This window comes from Lodderomyces beijingensis (genome assembly GCF_963989305.1).
Source record: "Lodderomyces beijingensis strain CBS 14171 genome assembly, chromosome: 2".
In the NCBI taxonomy this organism is placed as follows: domain Eukaryota; kingdom Fungi; phylum Ascomycota; class Pichiomycetes; order Serinales; family Debaryomycetaceae; genus Lodderomyces; species Lodderomyces beijingensis.
The window spans coordinates 566,210-584,110 of NC_089971.1; the positions used below are offsets into that span (position 1 = coordinate 566,210).

The 17,901-nt window shown below is 44.2% G+C and overlaps 5 protein-coding genes across 5 annotated transcripts; 3 read left to right on the top strand and 2 right to left on the bottom strand. All coding sequences in view use genetic code 12, as the record gives it.

The window, feature by feature from the left end:
• Nucleotides 1-5,408: 5,408 nt before the first annotated feature.
• On the top strand, nt 5,409-7,787 carry LODBEIA_P14110 (uncharacterized protein; the record flags this gene model as incomplete). Its single annotated transcript, XM_066971297.1, has 1 exon — nt 5,409-7,787. The coding sequence occupies one exon, from the start codon at nt 5,409-5,411 to the stop codon at nt 7,785-7,787; it is 2,379 nt and encodes a 792-aa protein (XP_066828349.1).
• Nucleotides 7,788-8,025: 238 nt separating this feature from the next.
• LODBEIA_P14120 (uncharacterized protein) lies at nt 8,026-9,858 on the bottom strand (the record flags this gene model as incomplete). The annotated part of the gene is made up of 1 exon (XM_066971298.1): nt 8,026-9,858. One exon carries the CDS (start codon nt 9,856-9,858, stop codon nt 8,026-8,028), a length of 1,833 nt encoding a protein of 610 aa, XP_066828350.1.
• Nucleotides 9,859-10,040: 182 nt separating this feature from the next.
• Nucleotides 10,041-12,527, top strand: LODBEIA_P14130 (uncharacterized protein; the record flags this gene model as incomplete). Its single annotated transcript, XM_066971299.1, has 1 exon — nt 10,041-12,527. One exon carries the CDS (start codon nt 10,041-10,043, stop codon nt 12,525-12,527), a length of 2,487 nt encoding a protein of 828 aa, XP_066828351.1.
• Nucleotides 12,528-12,908: 381 nt separating this feature from the next.
• Nucleotides 12,909-13,118, bottom strand: LODBEIA_P14140 (uncharacterized protein; the record flags this gene model as incomplete). The annotated part of the gene is made up of 1 exon (XM_066971300.1): nt 12,909-13,118. The coding sequence occupies one exon, from the start codon at nt 13,116-13,118 to the stop codon at nt 12,909-12,911; it is 210 nt and encodes a 69-aa protein (XP_066828352.1).
• A 238-nt stretch (nt 13,119-13,356) lies between these two features.
• On the top strand, nt 13,357-16,488 carry LODBEIA_P14150 (uncharacterized protein; the record flags this gene model as incomplete). The annotated part of the gene is made up of 1 exon (XM_066971301.1): nt 13,357-16,488. One exon carries the CDS (start codon nt 13,357-13,359, stop codon nt 16,486-16,488), a length of 3,132 nt encoding a protein of 1,043 aa, XP_066828353.1.
• Nucleotides 16,489-17,901: the final 1,413 nt, after the last annotated feature.

Genomic DNA, 17,901 nt, shown 5'->3' on the forward strand with positions numbered 1-17,901 from the left:
ACAGTATCCAGCATATTCACAACTACCACGTTCGAATTCTTCTACCTAATACACACCCTCCTCACCACAACGTCGTTGTTCCTACTAGTGTCCATCCTTGGCGGATTGATGGCCTTGTTTGCCTTTGACTTTGCATACTACGTATATTTGGAGAAGATCCAATGGAGATTGAAAGGTAAACCTGCCCCTTCTTCATCTTCATCGAGGCATTTGTACATCAAATGATTTATTCAGTTACATTTAAATTACGCTACATTCTCAACAAAGCTAAAGCGTAGGGGCTGTTATTTATGCTCTAGGAAGGTGGAACGCTCGTCTCGATTGCTGGATAATTGGAAGAGGGCTGACTCATCAGCTTCAACTTGGGTCAATTTTGTACACTAGATAATTTATTAAGGCATATTCGGTTGTTTTTGGGATTTTTGTTGATGTCGCGCACTCTCTTAGTTTACTTCAACGCTCTCTAACAAACACCTTTTCTCTCTCTCATGTTCCTTTTCATTCGATCGCAGATTTAGCCAAGCCCGAGCCTAGTGTCGCTAGGACAAGAAACGATAACCAGCGGATGAGGCGAGCTCAAGGGGATCGTGGGGCTTCCCACCAAAAAAAAAATACCCACGCGTTCCCCCATCTTGAATCTAACAGCATGGGACAGCATCTGGCCCTGCAATATGATGTGTAATATAATATGGCATGGTATCACGCGGGATGTCTGGGCGGATCTGATGGGAACAGGAAACTGGGAACGGAAATAAATCTATTATTTTTTCCGAAGAAAAAAGAAAAGCGATGCCCTACCGTGCTCATGTGCTACGATATCATCCGATGATGACTTCAAGCACACCACGCTCAGCTGGAATTTCAAACTTGCCAGGGGAAAGGGGCACGAGGAAAGGGCACGAGGAAAGGGCACGAGGGGATGGATGGCTATATCGACTGTGAAGTTGACCGCGACGGCTCCATCCTAGCTCGGTATGCTCAATCACCACCAGGTAATTTTTCCTCCCAACTTCTACCCTGCCAGCTCCCCTTCAAACTGGCTCTAAAAAGAAGAACAAAATTCTTGCAATTGCAATTCCAGAAATACAAGGTTTACACCGCAAGTGTCACTCTGAGATGACACAAACCGATGTCAAAATTGTCCAAAAATTCAAAATGAGGGGCGACTAAGATGCAGAGGTTTATAAAGTGCAATGAACCCGCAAGCAACGATATTTGTTCCCACCAGCTCTAGAACAAGCGTCAAATCTACTTCGTTTCGTAAATGAAAAAAGGGTCACATCCAGCAAACACCGGCGCGCAAGCCAGCAATTGGCCGTCTTTCGGAAAATAGACACCAAATCACTATCTCCGCCACTTGCTTCCCCGTTGGGTTTTTGCCGGCGTGTGTGATCTCCGTCGACCACCTCGCCTTTCTTTTTCTCTTCCTCTTCGCCAATTTCATAACCGAGCCAAAGAGATTTTGCAGCCAGTCACTGATAAGCTTCATCTAGATATGAAAGCGACGCCATCCTGTGCTGAAAATAGCGCAGTTGCTTGGAGGTTGCTCGCGATGTGAAAATCCCGATACTTATCATATACCAGAAAAATGTCCCTCATGCAAGTAAATAACTTGACATGGAAAAATAACAGTAGAGTTTCGCCTCCAAAATATCCAAATGCCTCAATATTTTCGAATGCAAGAACCACGCCTGGAACAGAAAAGAAAAGACGGCTTACGAAAAGTGAGTGATTCGAATCAAGAACGACATTTTTCTTCATCGGTTGCATATGGGATAGCTGAAAATATGTAAAGACCAACACGGGGAGGGTCACTACAAGACGTTGCATTTGTGATTTTGCTAGATTCAAGCGCCTATCTCTTGCAATTCAGCATGAAACCTTGTAGTTGGCACTTGGTATGTCTTGTTTTGCAGAAGTACGAGGTGCACACACACAGAATTGACATTGCGGACGTTGCATTAGATGTCAATATAAAGGGGTTCGCAAACTTCAAACAGAAGCAAGACCCATTCCCCCAATAGCATAGTTTTAGGCTGACATACTAGTGATGAGCCAACTGAAGTGCGAGATTTCAGTCAAGACCAGACGTTTTATAGTTTCAACTCGAAATGCCAACACTCAGCTGCTGCTGCCACCAACATACTCCAGCCAACTATTTCTCAAATATAAAGGCCAAAGGATCATGACAAGTTCATCTCCAGTAACATTATCAGTCCTAGCCATATTGGTGGGATGAAACCAATGAAGTTCCCTCCCAGCACGGTTGACTCTATATCATGCCAGCTTGTTGTATGGACCCCCGTCTCCATTTCAATGCTGCTCTTGCCTCGTTTATCATGAAAAAAAAATAAAGAAACCAAACTTGAATCGAAAATGGTTCTAATCTACGAAAGTGGTTTTTGTTGTTGTTGTTGTTGTTGTTGTTGTCAGCAATGTTTGCAACTTCTTTTCACGAATTGCAATATGCAAGGAGGTCGCTAAAAATTTCTTTTCTTTTCTTTTGTGTTCCTGTTCCTGTTTTTCTCTTTTCTTATCAAGTTTGACTCAAATTGAGCCGAATTTGTGGTGAATACAGGAAATTTTCACTTGTGTTGGAAATATGGCATGCATAAGCATTCAAATTGGTGGAGGAGCCACACAATTCCATGAGAGGCCTCTTTTTTTTCTTGTATCATTCGTAAATCGCATACTGATGTGACCTAACCGTATCAGCGATTGTCCCGCTCGCATTGAGAGATATATCAACATTTTGAAATGTAAAACCCTTTTGTATAAACTTGATCAAAAGGAAAAATCAGAAGAATAGGGGTCAACTTTGGATTACTACGTTTCAAGTCCAATATTTGGTGATTCTTTTTAAATTACCCACAAGGCAAGCTCTTAACCTCCTTCTATTTATAGTCCATTACTTGAGACATGATATGGCAACAGGGGAGTAAGAAGGGGAGGGGGGCGGATTCTACGTGATTAAGCTACTCTTTAAACGGCTGGTGGAAAACTGATCACCACTTGGCGAGTACAATGCTGATATCAAGAAGATCAAACGAGTGTAGCTCTAGTTCAATGTTGGCAAAATTGATTGATCCTGAGAGCAAGTGGAGTTGTAGGATGCAGCTACACCCACCACCCACCATCACTATCACCGCCATAACAACAACAATAACAACAACAACAAACGTCGTAGCTTGATGGAGCGGAGGGAACTCCACAGATTAACGGCGTTGTGGTGTCGCATGACAAAGGAGAATTAGCTGTGCAACAACCGTGCTCTTATTGAGCTATCGCACACTACCCCTTTTTATCCTTCCCCTTTCGCTTTTGCTTCACCACACTAACGAGCTACTACCCGCAACTCACTCAAAATTCCATCAATGGATTGCTTGCTGGGAAAAACGAACAAAGAACAAAGGCAATGAAACCCTCACCCTTTTGCCCGGTGTGTCCACTCATCACCGCACTCAAATTGACCAGCCGTTTTTTTCTGGTTTTTTATTTTCTCCAGCGACACGGCGGGGTGGGTTGGAAAAAGCCACCCACCACTCACTACTAGATGCAATGTTTGTTTTTTCTCTTTCGAAAATCAAAAAATCGGGAAACGTATACACATCAGATTTGGATATCTTCGGTAAATGTGTTTCTCCTGTTTCCCCTTTGTTTAACCTTGCTACTCTCATGGTTATGGTTACGGTTATGCGGCAACGTGTTGCAGCAAAAAAAAAAAACTGATGAGATGAATGCACTTTATTTGTTGTTTATCTAAAGCTATTATTTTTAGTTTCAGCAAGGTACTTTGCTTAAAGATAAAAAGCTATCAACAGACCGCTGGGAAAAACCATTGGGTAAAAACAGTCGTTCGTTTGTTTAGTTGTTTAGTTGTTTGTTTGTTATTGTTTTATAAGTTAGCTTGGTGGGTCTTTTAATCTGCTGCTCGAGTTGATATTCTCTCTTGTCTTTTTTTTTTTTTTTAATCTATGGTACGTCTGTTAAGCTTGCAGTCTCCAGAGCATCGTCACCACTAACCGCTCCCCCTCGAATTTCAAAGAATATCAGCTGGAGTAGTAGCCCACACAACTATCCCAAATGATACCCTGTAAATCGAGGTAAAATTTTTGTAGTGCGTGTCTTTCAGCAACGAACACGCGAAATCACTGTGGCATGGAATAGCCCCCCAAAAGTGTGGGTTTTCAAGTCGATGTTGGTGATGTAATATTCGATGGCCCCCTAAATCACCCCGGCAACTTGAACGAAAAGGAGGAAGAAGAAAAAGAAGAGGAAGCAAGGGGTCCCATTCGATCCCAATGGTTGCCACCATCCCCCAACTGTGCTCTGGATGGTTAATAGCGATGTGCTGAATGTCGGTCCAATGTCGCAATGTCTCCCACTCTCTCAACTCACAACAGCCACGACATTCCTCGATTCCACATTAAGCGTGTGATTGTGTGTGTCGGGTTTTGCCGTGTCCCTTTTTCCAAACTTGCGACACGACAAAGACTTCTCAAAAGACCCTACCAAGCCAAAGGCAAGAAACACGCCTGGTGTAGCAACAGTCCTTGCTCGTTGCCTAGAGATAGACACCTCTATATTTCGTCTACATTGTGCATGAGTGTAATGTAAGTATATGAGGTACACGATTCATTTCTAGCATTGCAGCAAAGAAACAATAGCCTCTCTTCAACGACGCAATTTTTGGAGGATTTACGCCTCGCCTTTTTTTCTTTTTCCCTCCTTTGCTTCTGTTGTCAAACGGCAGCACCAAACAGCCAGTTGGTTTCAACAACACACCCTCAGCTTCACAACTCCATCTCCGCACATCTATATATATATAGGTACCTCCTTATCTTGCCCACTTTTTCCCCCGTCCCGTTTTGATACAACAATACTAGCAAAAAAGGGACACCTCATTGGACAAAGTTGAGCTCATTGGACAAAGTTCTGCGCCACCACGTCATCATCACCAGGGCGGCAAGATTTATACACCTTTAGACCTTTTCTTTTCCATTTATTTATTCACTTACTCGACTCCACGGAGCCAACGATCAAGATCTACACGAGGAAAAGATCCAAGACGGCGTGTTTGTTTGAAAGCAAAAAATATTCCTTTTTTTTTTTTTACTTCATTTTTAATTGATATTCTTACGGACCCCCTGTTGTTACAGAATTTTCAACATTAGCTCAGCTTGAATCATTCACTCGATACAAGCAGCAGACACAACACACCCACCCACACTCGCTTACTTCCTTCCAACGTTTTGTCTTAGCCCAAGACATTGCATTATCTTGCATAGGCCCCGCCAGAGACCCTAGATTCCCACACACACAATAATACTACTAGACGTTGTTTTTTGTTTCTCGGTTTTTTTTTTTTTTTCTATTTTTTTAAAAAAAAAACTTGACATATACTTACCATGATTGAAAAGCTAACGGCCAACAGATCCAAGCAACGAATCTTTGTCTACTCGGGGGTACTCATATGGTTGGTCATTATCAACATTTGGCTATTCTACACCTACCACTCGAGAGCAACAGTGGGCAACTACGACGCGTCAAACTTTGACCAACCATCGATATACGACCAATACGACCCATCCAATGCCGACGCCGAAGACTCACAGAACGCAGAAGGCGACGAAAAAAGCGACAGCGACGCGGCGGATTTGAAACCACCCAAAATCAAGTCCCTCAAGGATGACATCACCGTCAAGCTACTCCAAAAGCAACAAAGCAAGGCTAAAGACGTGAGAGGCGTCGATGCGCATGCACGTATTTATGACATAATCTTTCAAAACCACGAAATCGACTCCATCTTTGGCAATTTGGATTTCGAACAGCGTTGCGACTTGTTTTTCCAAAACTTGTTTATGGATGACAAGAATTGGATATTCCAGATTAACGAAGTGGCGTTTTTGGAAAACAAGGAAGAATTTAGGTATAACGACTACAGGAAACATTATTATGAACAGCTCAAAAATGAATACAGCGACTTTAACCATCGCGATCCAGCATCGTTGGATAATACACCAGAGCTCGAAGAATTCATTAGGCACAGGTACGACGAATTCTGGAACAGAATGATGGTCTCTGAACAGAAAATTGTTGACCAGCTTTCCATTTTCCGCGTCTTCAACAAGTGCTACCTCACCAGTGACAATACTACTCAAATCAAACGCACTGAGGAGTTCATCAACAGCCAGCATAAACTCATTAACGGAATCAGTCAAGCTTCTAAAAAGAGCAAAGGTGTGGCCCCTTTCCAATACACCAAGCAAGAGAGTCTCATCAATTTCAAAACCATTAAACATTCAGCTTTCGAGCATCGAGTCTACCCTTGGCTATCACTCGAGTATCCAATTTTCGAAAGATATACCGGTCAAGTCCTTTACAAACCCCCAATCATGTCTGAGTATGTCAATGACGAAGCGCAAAAGACAAGCAAGCATTTCAAAGATGGCAAGGACTTTGATTTCTTTCTTCGAAGATTCAAAAACCTGTGCAACGGTAAAGGGATAGTCTTGTCTATTGGCGATAAACACGTTGAGGATACAGTTAGACTCATGCACTTGCTACGCGCTTTAAACAATAAATTCCCCATTCAGATTGTCTACTACGATGATCTTTCGCCAAAGACCAAAAAAAGAATTGTCACCGCGGCGCGTGAACCCATGGCGGTCTTGCCCAAGTCTTTTGAAAAAGTGAGTGCGTTTTTCCCCGACGATTACATCTCGCCCGATGGCGGCTTGCCCAAGCAAGAGATATGGTTCGTCAACACTTATAACGTGATTCACCACGACTTCAAGGAAAAATTCAAAGGATACGCCAACAAGTTCCTTGCCACTGTTTTCAACTCCTTTGACGAGTTCATGTTGATCGATGCCGACACCGTCATGTTTCAAAACCCAGAATACTTTTTCAATCTTCAAGGCTATAAGGATACTGGTACTTATTTCTACAAAGACCGTTCAACCCTTGAACACCGACCCGATTCCGATGCCAAGTTTTTCAAAAAGATTGGTCCTTCAATCATCGACTCTGTCATGTTTGATATCCCAATAATGACCAAGCATAGCGTTGATAATGAGTTTATGCGCGGCTTGTACCATTTCCAAGAATCCGGGGTGGTGATGCTCAATAGGAAAATCAACTTTAACGCCATTTTAATGATGCTACAACTTAATTTCTACGAGCCCATCAATGGTAGAGTCCACGGCGACAAGGAGCTTTTCTGGCTCGGATTAGCCGTTAGTGGCAATGACAACTATGTATTCAACGAAAACCATGCTGCTGCCGTGGGCAAAGTCACCCCACCAACTGAGCGCTCGCGACCCGATGGATCAACCCACGCGTCGGCCGAGCTTTGTTCATGCCACCCGGGCCACATTTCAACCGAAGATAGCGCCCTTGTATGGATGAACTCTGGCTTTTTCTACTGTTCAAAAGCACCCAAATTGGATTTTGATAAAGAAGCCAGCCATCAATCGCGTTTGAAGTTTTTGAAAACCGCTGAGCAGTTCAAGACTTTTTACTATGCCCCCTTGCGTATCGAGAGCGCCATTGTTCCACCACTAGATATCGGATTCTGGGCCTCGAACAAAGAGGACGAACCCAAGCGTGGCTGGTTTATGGACCCGAGATACTGTGCTGGATACATGTGGTGTGCCTATTCGCTGATTGGCGGTCTCAAGGACGATGGCGAGCTGAATCGGAGACAGGGAAGATTGATTGATTTCAGTGACAAGGAGCGCAATTTATTTACTTATTATGGCGATATCTGGATCGGGCTGGAGTGAAGGAGCCAACCGGCAACCGCATTTTTCTTTTCACCTCTTTAATGCTTATAGATTTTTGTTGATTAAATTATTAATAATATTAGACGAACTTTAGTGAATTGCGTTTCATCTTTTCTAATATGGCCTTGTGGATTCAGGTGCAAGAAGTGAGTCAAACGCTAAACGGAGCTCACACCAAAAATACGAGAGTTGATGTGACTAACAAAAAGTTTCCCATTCAGATATCTCGATACTTAGTCTATTTCCCAACCATTTTCGCGTATTTGGCGCGTAGTGCATCGTCTCCGAATTCTATATCCAATTCACCATCGTCATCATCTTCACTATCACCATCATCAACAACTCGAGCTTTTCTTTTCCTCTGAGGTGACACCACAGTTGATTTGCTTTTTGCGTGAGGAAGAAGATTAGCCACAGATACCGTGCTCGCATTCAAACTTGAGCTTTGAACTTTGGAATCGTAGTTTTTCAAATTGGCAATGTTAGACCTCCACAATTTCAATTTCGCTTGCTTGTCCTCGGCGGAGACGCCAAGTGATTTCTTGGTTGAGTTACGTTGCGATAGTTGGTAAAGCTCTTCAATTTGAGCCGAGGACGGCGTCGTTTTCTTGATGGGGTTCTTCGCTTCGGATAGGGTTGGATCAAACCCAATTTTTGAAATCATCGAGTGTGGGAAATGCGACTCGCTTGTGGTTGGTGATGCCCTGTTGGACATCAGGTTGCTTGGCTTGAGATTCAAGCTCTCTACTATGGAATTATGTTTGGACAATTTGGACAATTTCTGCTCTAATGCAGCATTGGCTCGTTCATTCATCAATTTCCTCTTTTTGAGCTGCGTTTGTAATATCTTTGGGTCGTGGAACTTGTCAGAGTCTATCTTGCTCATGCCTCCTGAGGATGTAAACAGCGAGTCTTCGTTGAATTCCTTGATGAACCCAGGTGTCATCCATGCACTGGCAGACAATGTCGACGACGATGACAATGCTTTATTATTGTAGCTCATATATATTTTGGTCTTGTTCTTAGAGGGCGACCGCATCGACACCGTTCCATTCAACTCCATCCTTGTGCTTTGCTTGAACTTCATATCAATGTGAATGTCACATAGCTTCTGCTTTGTGATGTTGACCACGTTGAGGCATCGTTGATTGTCGCTTCTCCTTTGGAAACTGCAGATTCCAAAGTCTCGCACCGAACCAATTTCCAAAATACTCTCGATGTTGGAATTATCCAACTTCAAGTTGAACCCCGTCTTGAATTTCCCTTCGCCAATCTTGATTTCATATTTATTGATGTATGGGTTGAGCACGAGAATCAAGTCCCCCTGCTGGAGTTTCCAATTCTTATTAAATGCGTCATCGAATAGAACGAGGTCCACCGAATGGTCAAAATTACCAATCTTTAACTTCATGTATTTCTTATCTGCTTTTGTATACAACACGTCAGATTTTTGAATCACAAATGCAGCTAGACACCAATTGGTGTATAATGGCTCGGCATAGTTGTTTTCCTTGTGCGTCTTGGCTAGTAGCTTGTCCACCTTGAGAAATTTCATTTCAGGGTCGGTGTCGTTGATGATCTCCGTCACCTCTTGATTCAGCAAATACCTCTTTCGCAAATAGTGACCCGATATTGGACACGCGTCATTCGTCACGTCCCTGGGCTCGTACTTGATCTTGGCAAAATCAAACACAAATCTCCTGCGACTGTAGTCGATGCTTTGCGCGCGTTCTGCCTGCTTGTTGAGGTTTGCATCGTACAACTTGGACAAAAACTGCGATGGCTTGCTTTGTTTGACCGCCGCAAGTGAGAGTAGCACCTCATCCTCCTGCTCCAACTTGCGCTCATCTTCCTTTCGACGGTTTTTCTTTTCAGGCGACGCTGGTACCTCGGGAGTTGTATATTCCTTCAATTGTCGTTTCAGCCGCTGTTTCAAGGACTCCTCTTTCTTTTTCTTCTTCTTCAAGGCTTCGACTTTGAGCTCGAATTCCTTGACCAAGTTCTTATACTCTTCAGAAGAGTCCTCGCTTAGTAGATCTTCATCATCAACTTGTTCATACCTTGGATCCATTACTGAATCAATCCGTACGGAGGACGCGTTTGACAGTTCTATATATATGTATTATCTCGAGGTAAGAAAAGTGGAGTCTCGATGCTCTCGTGTTCAATCTCGTGAAAAAAAAAATTGGACCTTTCTACCACCAAAGCAAGAGGAGTTCATGTACATCTATATGTGTGGATATTGATGCTGCAATGGCTAGAGGAAGAAGCAAATCCACAGTGCTGCAGATTGCCAATGACGTCCCTGTGATAACCAATGGGATCAGTGCGCTTCATGAAAAGCTAGGTCCAGCCACACCACCGACTTCGTTTCGACATTCGAGATCAAAATCGCTTAGTGGCAGGGAACCGAAACGTCAAGCAGAGCCAATAGCAGCAGGGCCACACTTGACCCCGCTCGACGAAAATGACAAAAGCGGGCTATGGAATCAATATCTAGAGTCGTTCAATTACGACTTGGTGCTAAAACCTCATGATATCGATCAGATCAACATTCAGCATTTGGACCATGTGCTTGGCTTTCAGAACAACTTGAGGTTGAATCAGCAGGAGCTAAATCGGTTTATTAAAGAAACCGATGGTCTAATTGAAAACGTGGATGATCTTTTCAGCAAGTACAAAAACATCACTAGTCAGACTTTGGATTTCGACAGGTCAGCAAATAGCTTGTTGCAGAAACAAGTTCAATACGAAGAGAAATTCGACCAGATACACCAGTACCTCAAGCACTTTAAACATTTGGACTCGATAACCAAAAACTTGTCGAGGTCTGGCTCTCACTTGCTTACTCAGAAGCGTCAGCTTTTCGTTGAGGAAATCTTGGTGAATTTGGACACCTCGTTGGAGTTTGTTGAAGCGCACCCCAATTTCAAAGATAGCGAATTGTATGAAAGCAGATTCAGGCAATGCATGACTCGTGCGTTGACTTTGATCCAAAACTATCTCAACAATGAGTTGAAAAGCATTCATGATTCAGTAGAGAGAAGTTTACACGATCTGAAAAAGAACCTTGATATCGACTTGTTGATCTACAACGAGTTTAACAATTATCTAAAATACAACCAAACTGTATTTAACGAGTTGATTCAGGAGTTGATCAAGAGGAGTGTGAAACATAGCGAGTATAATGGGCTCGTGAGTGATGTTTTATCAAACTACTTTAGAATCCGACTAAAGTTTTTGAGGCTATTTATTGACAAAACATCGACGATTCATGAGCTCTACAAGGCTCACGAAAGTGCCAGCCTTGTCCAGCTTTGCCAAAATCAAATTTCATATTTCCGGAAAATCATCGAGAGGGAACAAGATCTTTTCATCAAATTTTTCTTTTTCCAAGCCTCTTCATCCGACCCCAGTATCAAACTTTCCTTTGCTTGGGATGAGTTTTACAGTTTTTTGCGCAATGCGATAGATCCACTTTACGATGGAATAAGGTTACTCGTGTTGCGGGAATCCAACATTGGTGCCTTGTGCGAGTTGACCACGTTGCTTCAAAAATACTACGAGTTTGAAGATGGCGACGATATAAACGGCAGCATTGTTGACAACCAGAGTATCTTTAGCGTGGGGGGCCAAAGTGGTGGCGGCAATGACTCCGTCAAGTACGGGCTATTGTTCCAGCCGATACTAGACGACACCCAAAACAGATTGATCTTTAGAATCCAGAAATACGTCGATAACGAGTTGATGCGGTATAAACCAAAACCCCTGGATCTCAAAATCGGTCATGTGCGGAAACAGTCGCAAACAAAGGAAACCAGACACCCGCTAGACGTTGACTATGAGGAGAATTTGTTCCCAGATACATACTTGCCGCTCGCGAAAGCTTTGACAATCTTGTCCAGCATCTACGAGCTCATCAATTCCGTCGTGTTTGACGATATGGCGCATTATATTGTCCACGCCTCTATAAAGCTACTCAAGAATGACTATTTGAAATTGGCCGTGGGCTACATGGGTCAAGTTGATGGGCAGTTGTCATACTTGAAAAATTTGATACTCTTGCGCAATCAGGTCAAGAATTTCGACATTCATTGCACAAGAAACGACTACTATATCGACTTCACTAGTGGCCTTGCCGACATATGGCAGAGTTTGAAGCTGAGCGACTTTACCAACGGAGGCGTAAGCGGGGTCTTTCTCACACTTGCCAAAAAAACGGTCCCCAAAGTCATTAATGACATGCTCGATGCCAATCTTGAAATCGAGATGGAATCGAACAATGCCGTGACAGATTTCATCACCAACTGCTCAAATGACATTTGTCAGCCAATCATCCACAAGACCAAGGCGACAAAAGACAATTGCACTGCATTCAAGGACAATTTGATCATCAAGATTCCCAACTTGTACGCCCAGGCCAAAATTATTCTCGAGGATCCAGTGGTTACTCGCTTTTTGATGGAAAATTTATCAAACTTGATATTAGTTACTTATGAGCATTTTCTCAACAGTTTGCAACCAGATCAACAACCGACTGAGGACTTGGAGGACTTGATGGAAGCTGATGCATTATACGGCTTCATTAACGATATCATCCAACATTTATATGATGACGACGAAGACCAGCCCAAGCCTCCGAAATTCAATGAGGACATTTTGGGAGCATTGGACTTGGAAGATGAAATCTCGGCTCGTTCGCGCCCAGCGCTGCCCGTGTCAATGGACTTGATGCTTTGACCAGAGAGAATACAAAAATTCGAATATTTTTGTGAGGATTTCCGGCAAAACCTGTTTAGATCTTTTGAGGCAGTAACAGTTGTCTAAATGTTTTGTGACGGCAAATGAATCACGAAGTAGTTTCTACTGTTCTCTGTTGACCTCCCGTTTCCGGCGAGTTTACGGAGATGGACCCAGCATGGATTGGAATTTTCTTTCTCTTCTTTTTGCTTTGGAAAAGATATCAATCTTGGAACAGACGTAGAGTAAGACCAACCACAGCCATCTATCTACCCCTTAACCCATGTCATTTCACCCTATGTGCAAGAAATATACCCCTACCCCCCCCCCCCTGCAGGTAACGATAAACAACTCTCCAGGTCTTTGGACAATTCAATGTATCTACTCCTCTTCGAACGGATTATATACATTCTTGGAAAGCAATTTATTCAACTCGCTCTTGACAATGTCGATTCGATCCTGTTGGATGAGTAAGTGCGTATCATCCAATTCTTCAAGGATGATACCTGGTGTAACTGAGTCAATCTGGATTATGAGTGCTTTGATTGACGGGTCGCATTTCACTAGTACTCCCTTGCTTGCCACCAACATGGTCCGTAGTGAAAGTTGTATTGAAATCAAGGTGTGGAACAAGATGAAGCGTGTCTTGATGTTGGTGCCGCTTTTCGTTTTTTTTCAGCTTGATAATTTTGTCATTCCAGGTTCACAATCAGGCACATATACCAACATCGCCTTATCATATAGACTAGCACTACAAAAGTCAACGCACACATAATTCGTTGGCGATGGACATTGGCCAGTGATGACGGGTTTAGAAGCAAATAAGTCAATGGACAATCGAGAGAGCCCCAAGAGGGAAGACGCAGCTGGTCTGCCGTCGGAAGAAACAACTACTGACTTGCAAGGACACCAAGGACAACAGCAACAAGAACAAGAACAAGCTCATAAAAACGGGAGAAAGATGGAGAAAGTCAGATCGGGTAACAACGGCGATTCCATTGGAAGTCCGCAGCCTCGGTCGGAACTGCTGCTGAATTTTACATCCCCAGAAAATGAACATTTGGACTCGGTGAGGGAAGCCGAAGATACATTTGCAACAGCAAACGAGGCAACGGTTCTAAATGACACAGACTATAGTGTCACCAGCCCTTCTTTCCAGCCGGAGAAGCAGCAAAGTGCAGATAAAGGCTCGGGTTCAGCGTCAGCTTCAGAAGACGAAAATGACGACGATGACGAAACAGAGCCACCGAAACTCAAATACTCTCGAATAACGCAGCTCCCGCCCAATTTCTTCACCAAGGACCCCGTGTCGAGTTGCACATTCCTGGAAAACTACTTTATATTCGCTACGCACTCAGGCGTGATCCACATATGTAAACCCAATTTCGAGCTGGTGCGCACGTTCAAAGCACACCGCGCCTCGGTGTTGAGTGTGTTCACCGATGGCACATTCTTCGCGCTGGCGTCGATGGACGGCACCGTGGTGATTGGCTCGATCCTCGATGTCGACGATATCATCGCTTACGACTTCCACCGCCCCGTGCATGCCATCATCTTATTGGAGAATTATGCTTCGAAACGCTCGTTTATTACCGGAGGCATGAGTGGCGAGATTATATTTTCAACGAAAGGGTGGCTCGGTAAGAAAGCCGATTATGTCTATTCCAAGGGCACTGGTGGCGCCATTGTTGGACTATATATCGTGGGCAATGATTTAATTGTATGGATGAATGACGAAGGCACGCATTTTTTCCAAATCAGTAATCGGAAAATTGTGAAAACAATACCAAAGCCAAGCGACTCACCGCGAAGTGATTTGTATTGGCCGCGCGTGATATTTGAAGACCCCGATCGTTTGGTTATCGCGTGGAGCAACTACATCTGGTCGTTGAAAATATCGCTCAAATCGAAAGATGACATAAACAAGAATGAAAATGAAGCAGTTGCGCCAGCTTCGTCGGGGATGAGTCGGATTTTGCCTTCCACGGCGTCGATTTCATTTCGAGCCGTGCAGGAAAAAAAGATTGAAATTGAACACATTTTCAAATTGCAGGAGTTGATTTGTGGCATTGCGAGTTTCAAAGATGACTTGTGGATGATTTTAGCTTATGCGCCACCCACGATTACCGAAGATGATGGAAAGACAAGTAGGCAGTTCCATAATCCCGAGCTCAAGTTGATCAATTCCATGACGGGTGAAGTTGAATTTGAGCAAGAGTTGGGCTTGAGAGACGTGACGAATTTGGGACTCAATGATTTTAAATTGGGCTCGCATATTGAACGAGTTCCAGTTTACTATATCATCAGCGCCAAGGATGGAGTTGTTGCTGAGGAATACCAATTGAACGACCGGTTGGAATGGTACTTGTCAAGGGAAAACTACATCAAGGCCTGGGAGTTGGGCCAACATTTGGTGACGCTGCAGAAACGATTGAGTTTTGGAATCCAACACGTTGATTCGCTTATCAAGGATGATGAGTGGACCAATGCTGCAAATTTCCTAGTGGCGTTGCTCCCATACCCTGAGAGAAAGAGACCTGGCTTGCAAGACAAATTGAGCGTGTCGAGTAGTGAAGAGAAGGACAGGTGGAAAGAAGTGGAAGCGGAAGCCGAAGCCGAAGTTGACATTGAAGCAGACGCAGTTGAGGTGAAAGAAGAAGATGCAGCTTTTTATGGCAAAGAGTATGAGAAGGAATGGGTTGATCAATGGACAACGTGGGCCAACATTTTCATCAGAAGCGGCCATGTCGAGGAGTTGACTGAGGTGATACCGAGGTCGGAGGAGCTTCCAAAGGCCATTTTCACGGAGATTTTATTGTACTGGGTCGACAAGGACTCTTTGCGGACGCGAGTACTCGTGAACGAATGGAGTACAGCGGTTTACGACGTTGACGCTGTCCAAACACGACTCAAGGACCGGTTGGCGCAGAAGCTGCAAGATATGGACTTGGAACGCTCACTAGTCACAGTTTACGACAAGTCAGGCCAGCAAGTCAAGGCCGTGGCACATTTAGTCAAGTTGCAAGACCGGCATATTGTGGCGTACCTCCACCAAAACCAGATCTTGTACAAATTCATTTCGCAATTGCCTAAATTTATTGAACTTCAAGTCGGCGGGAAAGGGCAACTTGAAACGCTTCCCGTGTCGCAGCTTGAACTGGAGCTATCGCATACTATAGACATACTCGTTGAGCACCGGCTCGAAATCTCGCCAAACGAGCTTGTTCGGCTTTTCCAGTACGCCAATTTATCGATTGTCAATTATTTCTATTTGCTCAAACTTGGCGCGGTTGATTCCTTGCAGACACAAAATTTCGGCAATGAGTTGATCAAGTTATTTGCAGACTTCAATAGGTCATTGCTTTTACCGTATCTCACCGATAGCGACAACTACAACGTGGACAAGGCCATTGAAATATGCCAAACGCGCGAGTTTTACTCGGAGTTGATTTACCTATTGGGCAAGATTGGCGAGTACAAGCAGGCGATAAACTTGGTGATCCACAAATTGGAAGACGCCAAGTTGGCCATTGAATTTGCTACACGGCTCCAGGACCAAGACACCTGGAATACAGTTGTTGAAGAGGCCATGTCGCGGCCTCGTTTTATCCGGCAATTGATCGCGACGAGCGACGTTGATGAGTCCATCAACAGGTTTTACGACCCCGTCACCATCCTCTGCAAGATGGACGAGATGAATTTGTTGCTGGGCAAAGATGCCAACCAGAGTGCCGCGTTGTTGAAACAGTCCATCGTCGAGTTTGACTCTCGGAACCAGCTGAACAAGTTGATCAACCAGATCATCTTGGCGATGATTGTCAAGCAGTCGCAAGATATCGCCAAGGTGTTGAAAGATTCGTTATTGCGTGGTGTTGCTGTTGATTTTGAAGATGAGGGAGATCCAGGCGAGAAGCAGAAATGGCACGACGCCCTCCATAATTTCGACCCGGTGGTCTTGTAACTGGGGAGAGAGAATACTGGGTTTTCAAGGAGAGTCAACCATGTCCCGCTGGAAGCCCGCGGCGTAGATTATGCTATAGAAACAAGGCAATTGAAACTAGCTCTAAAATCCAGATCTAACCCCTTTCCTCCCGTCCCCTTTCCTCCCTCCAGCACCTCTTTGGTTTTGACAAAACAACCAAAATGCGCCCCCACTAAATCTCACCCAGAACATGGATTCTCTTACAGCTTGCCTTCCCCCCCCCTTCCATAAGGACAAGGGAAATGAAAAAGACAGATTAGCCGAACATGCGATTGCTCAAACGTATAGTTTAATAGATGCATGTGAAGCTCTACCCCAACACGAGGAGTTTCCCTCATGGAGAAAAACACATACTTAGCAAATAAACAAAAAAAGGCTGATCTGCATCATTTTCCGCTCTTGCTTGACGCGTGGTTGAAAGCGGGGAAAGCTGTCTTTTTTCATGACATTTTCTGAAGGGGGGAGTGGGGGGGGAAGGGCGAACGCGACACACGGCACACCTTCCGTAGCTCAAACTTGTTTTCGCATGTGTTCCTGACGTTAGCTTCAACTCACAAGATAGCTACAGCTGAACCCTCTGAGCCAGACGGCGGTGTGGAAAAAGAGTTTCTCAGGTTTCAAGACGTGTTCCAGGTGGAATATACCCCACAATTGGCCTTTGGCAAAAACTGTTGCTAAAAAAGCCAAAAGCCAAAAAACTAAAAAAAAAAAGGACCAACAAATTTCGCTGGTGTCTTTTTAAGGGTGGGAAAGGCAGGCGGGGGGGGGGGGGGAAGTCTCGTGTTTGTAGCGTGGACTTGTCATGCATATTCCAAATGGGCACTGTGAAGAATGTGGAAATTTCATGTGCATTTCTTTCATGTGACATTTCTTGATCTTTTTTTTTTTGAGGTGGGTGGTGGAACACACACAGTTTGCACTGTATGTGTCCAGCGCGCAAGACACCACAGCGTGGAGCTTTTCCAGCACTAGCAAGTCATGTTGAAACCAAGTGGCAGTGAACCAGAAGACGCGTTCTGATGGTGAAATAGAACGCTGGTGGTGGCTCTAGCCTCCGCCTTGCTCGTCTATTTATGCAGTCTTGAAGCGCGCGTTGTTACAAAGTATAGGAGCGTCACGTGACTGATCTGCATCTGCACCGGCCCCTAAAAATATAACAAGGAGAGGTTAGCCCTTGTCTGAATAGACTGATTGATTGCTTCACTTGACGAGAACGGAGATAGCAACGTGGGGGCGCAAAATCACATGCAAATCGAGAGTCGCCCACACTGGCTGCTGCTGCTGTTTACTGTTTGTCTTTCTTACCCCATACTTGTTCTGGCTTTGAAAATTCTGTGTCAAATTGCGCACAGTTGCAACAATGGGCATCTCCTCTCTCCACCTTTTTCCCAT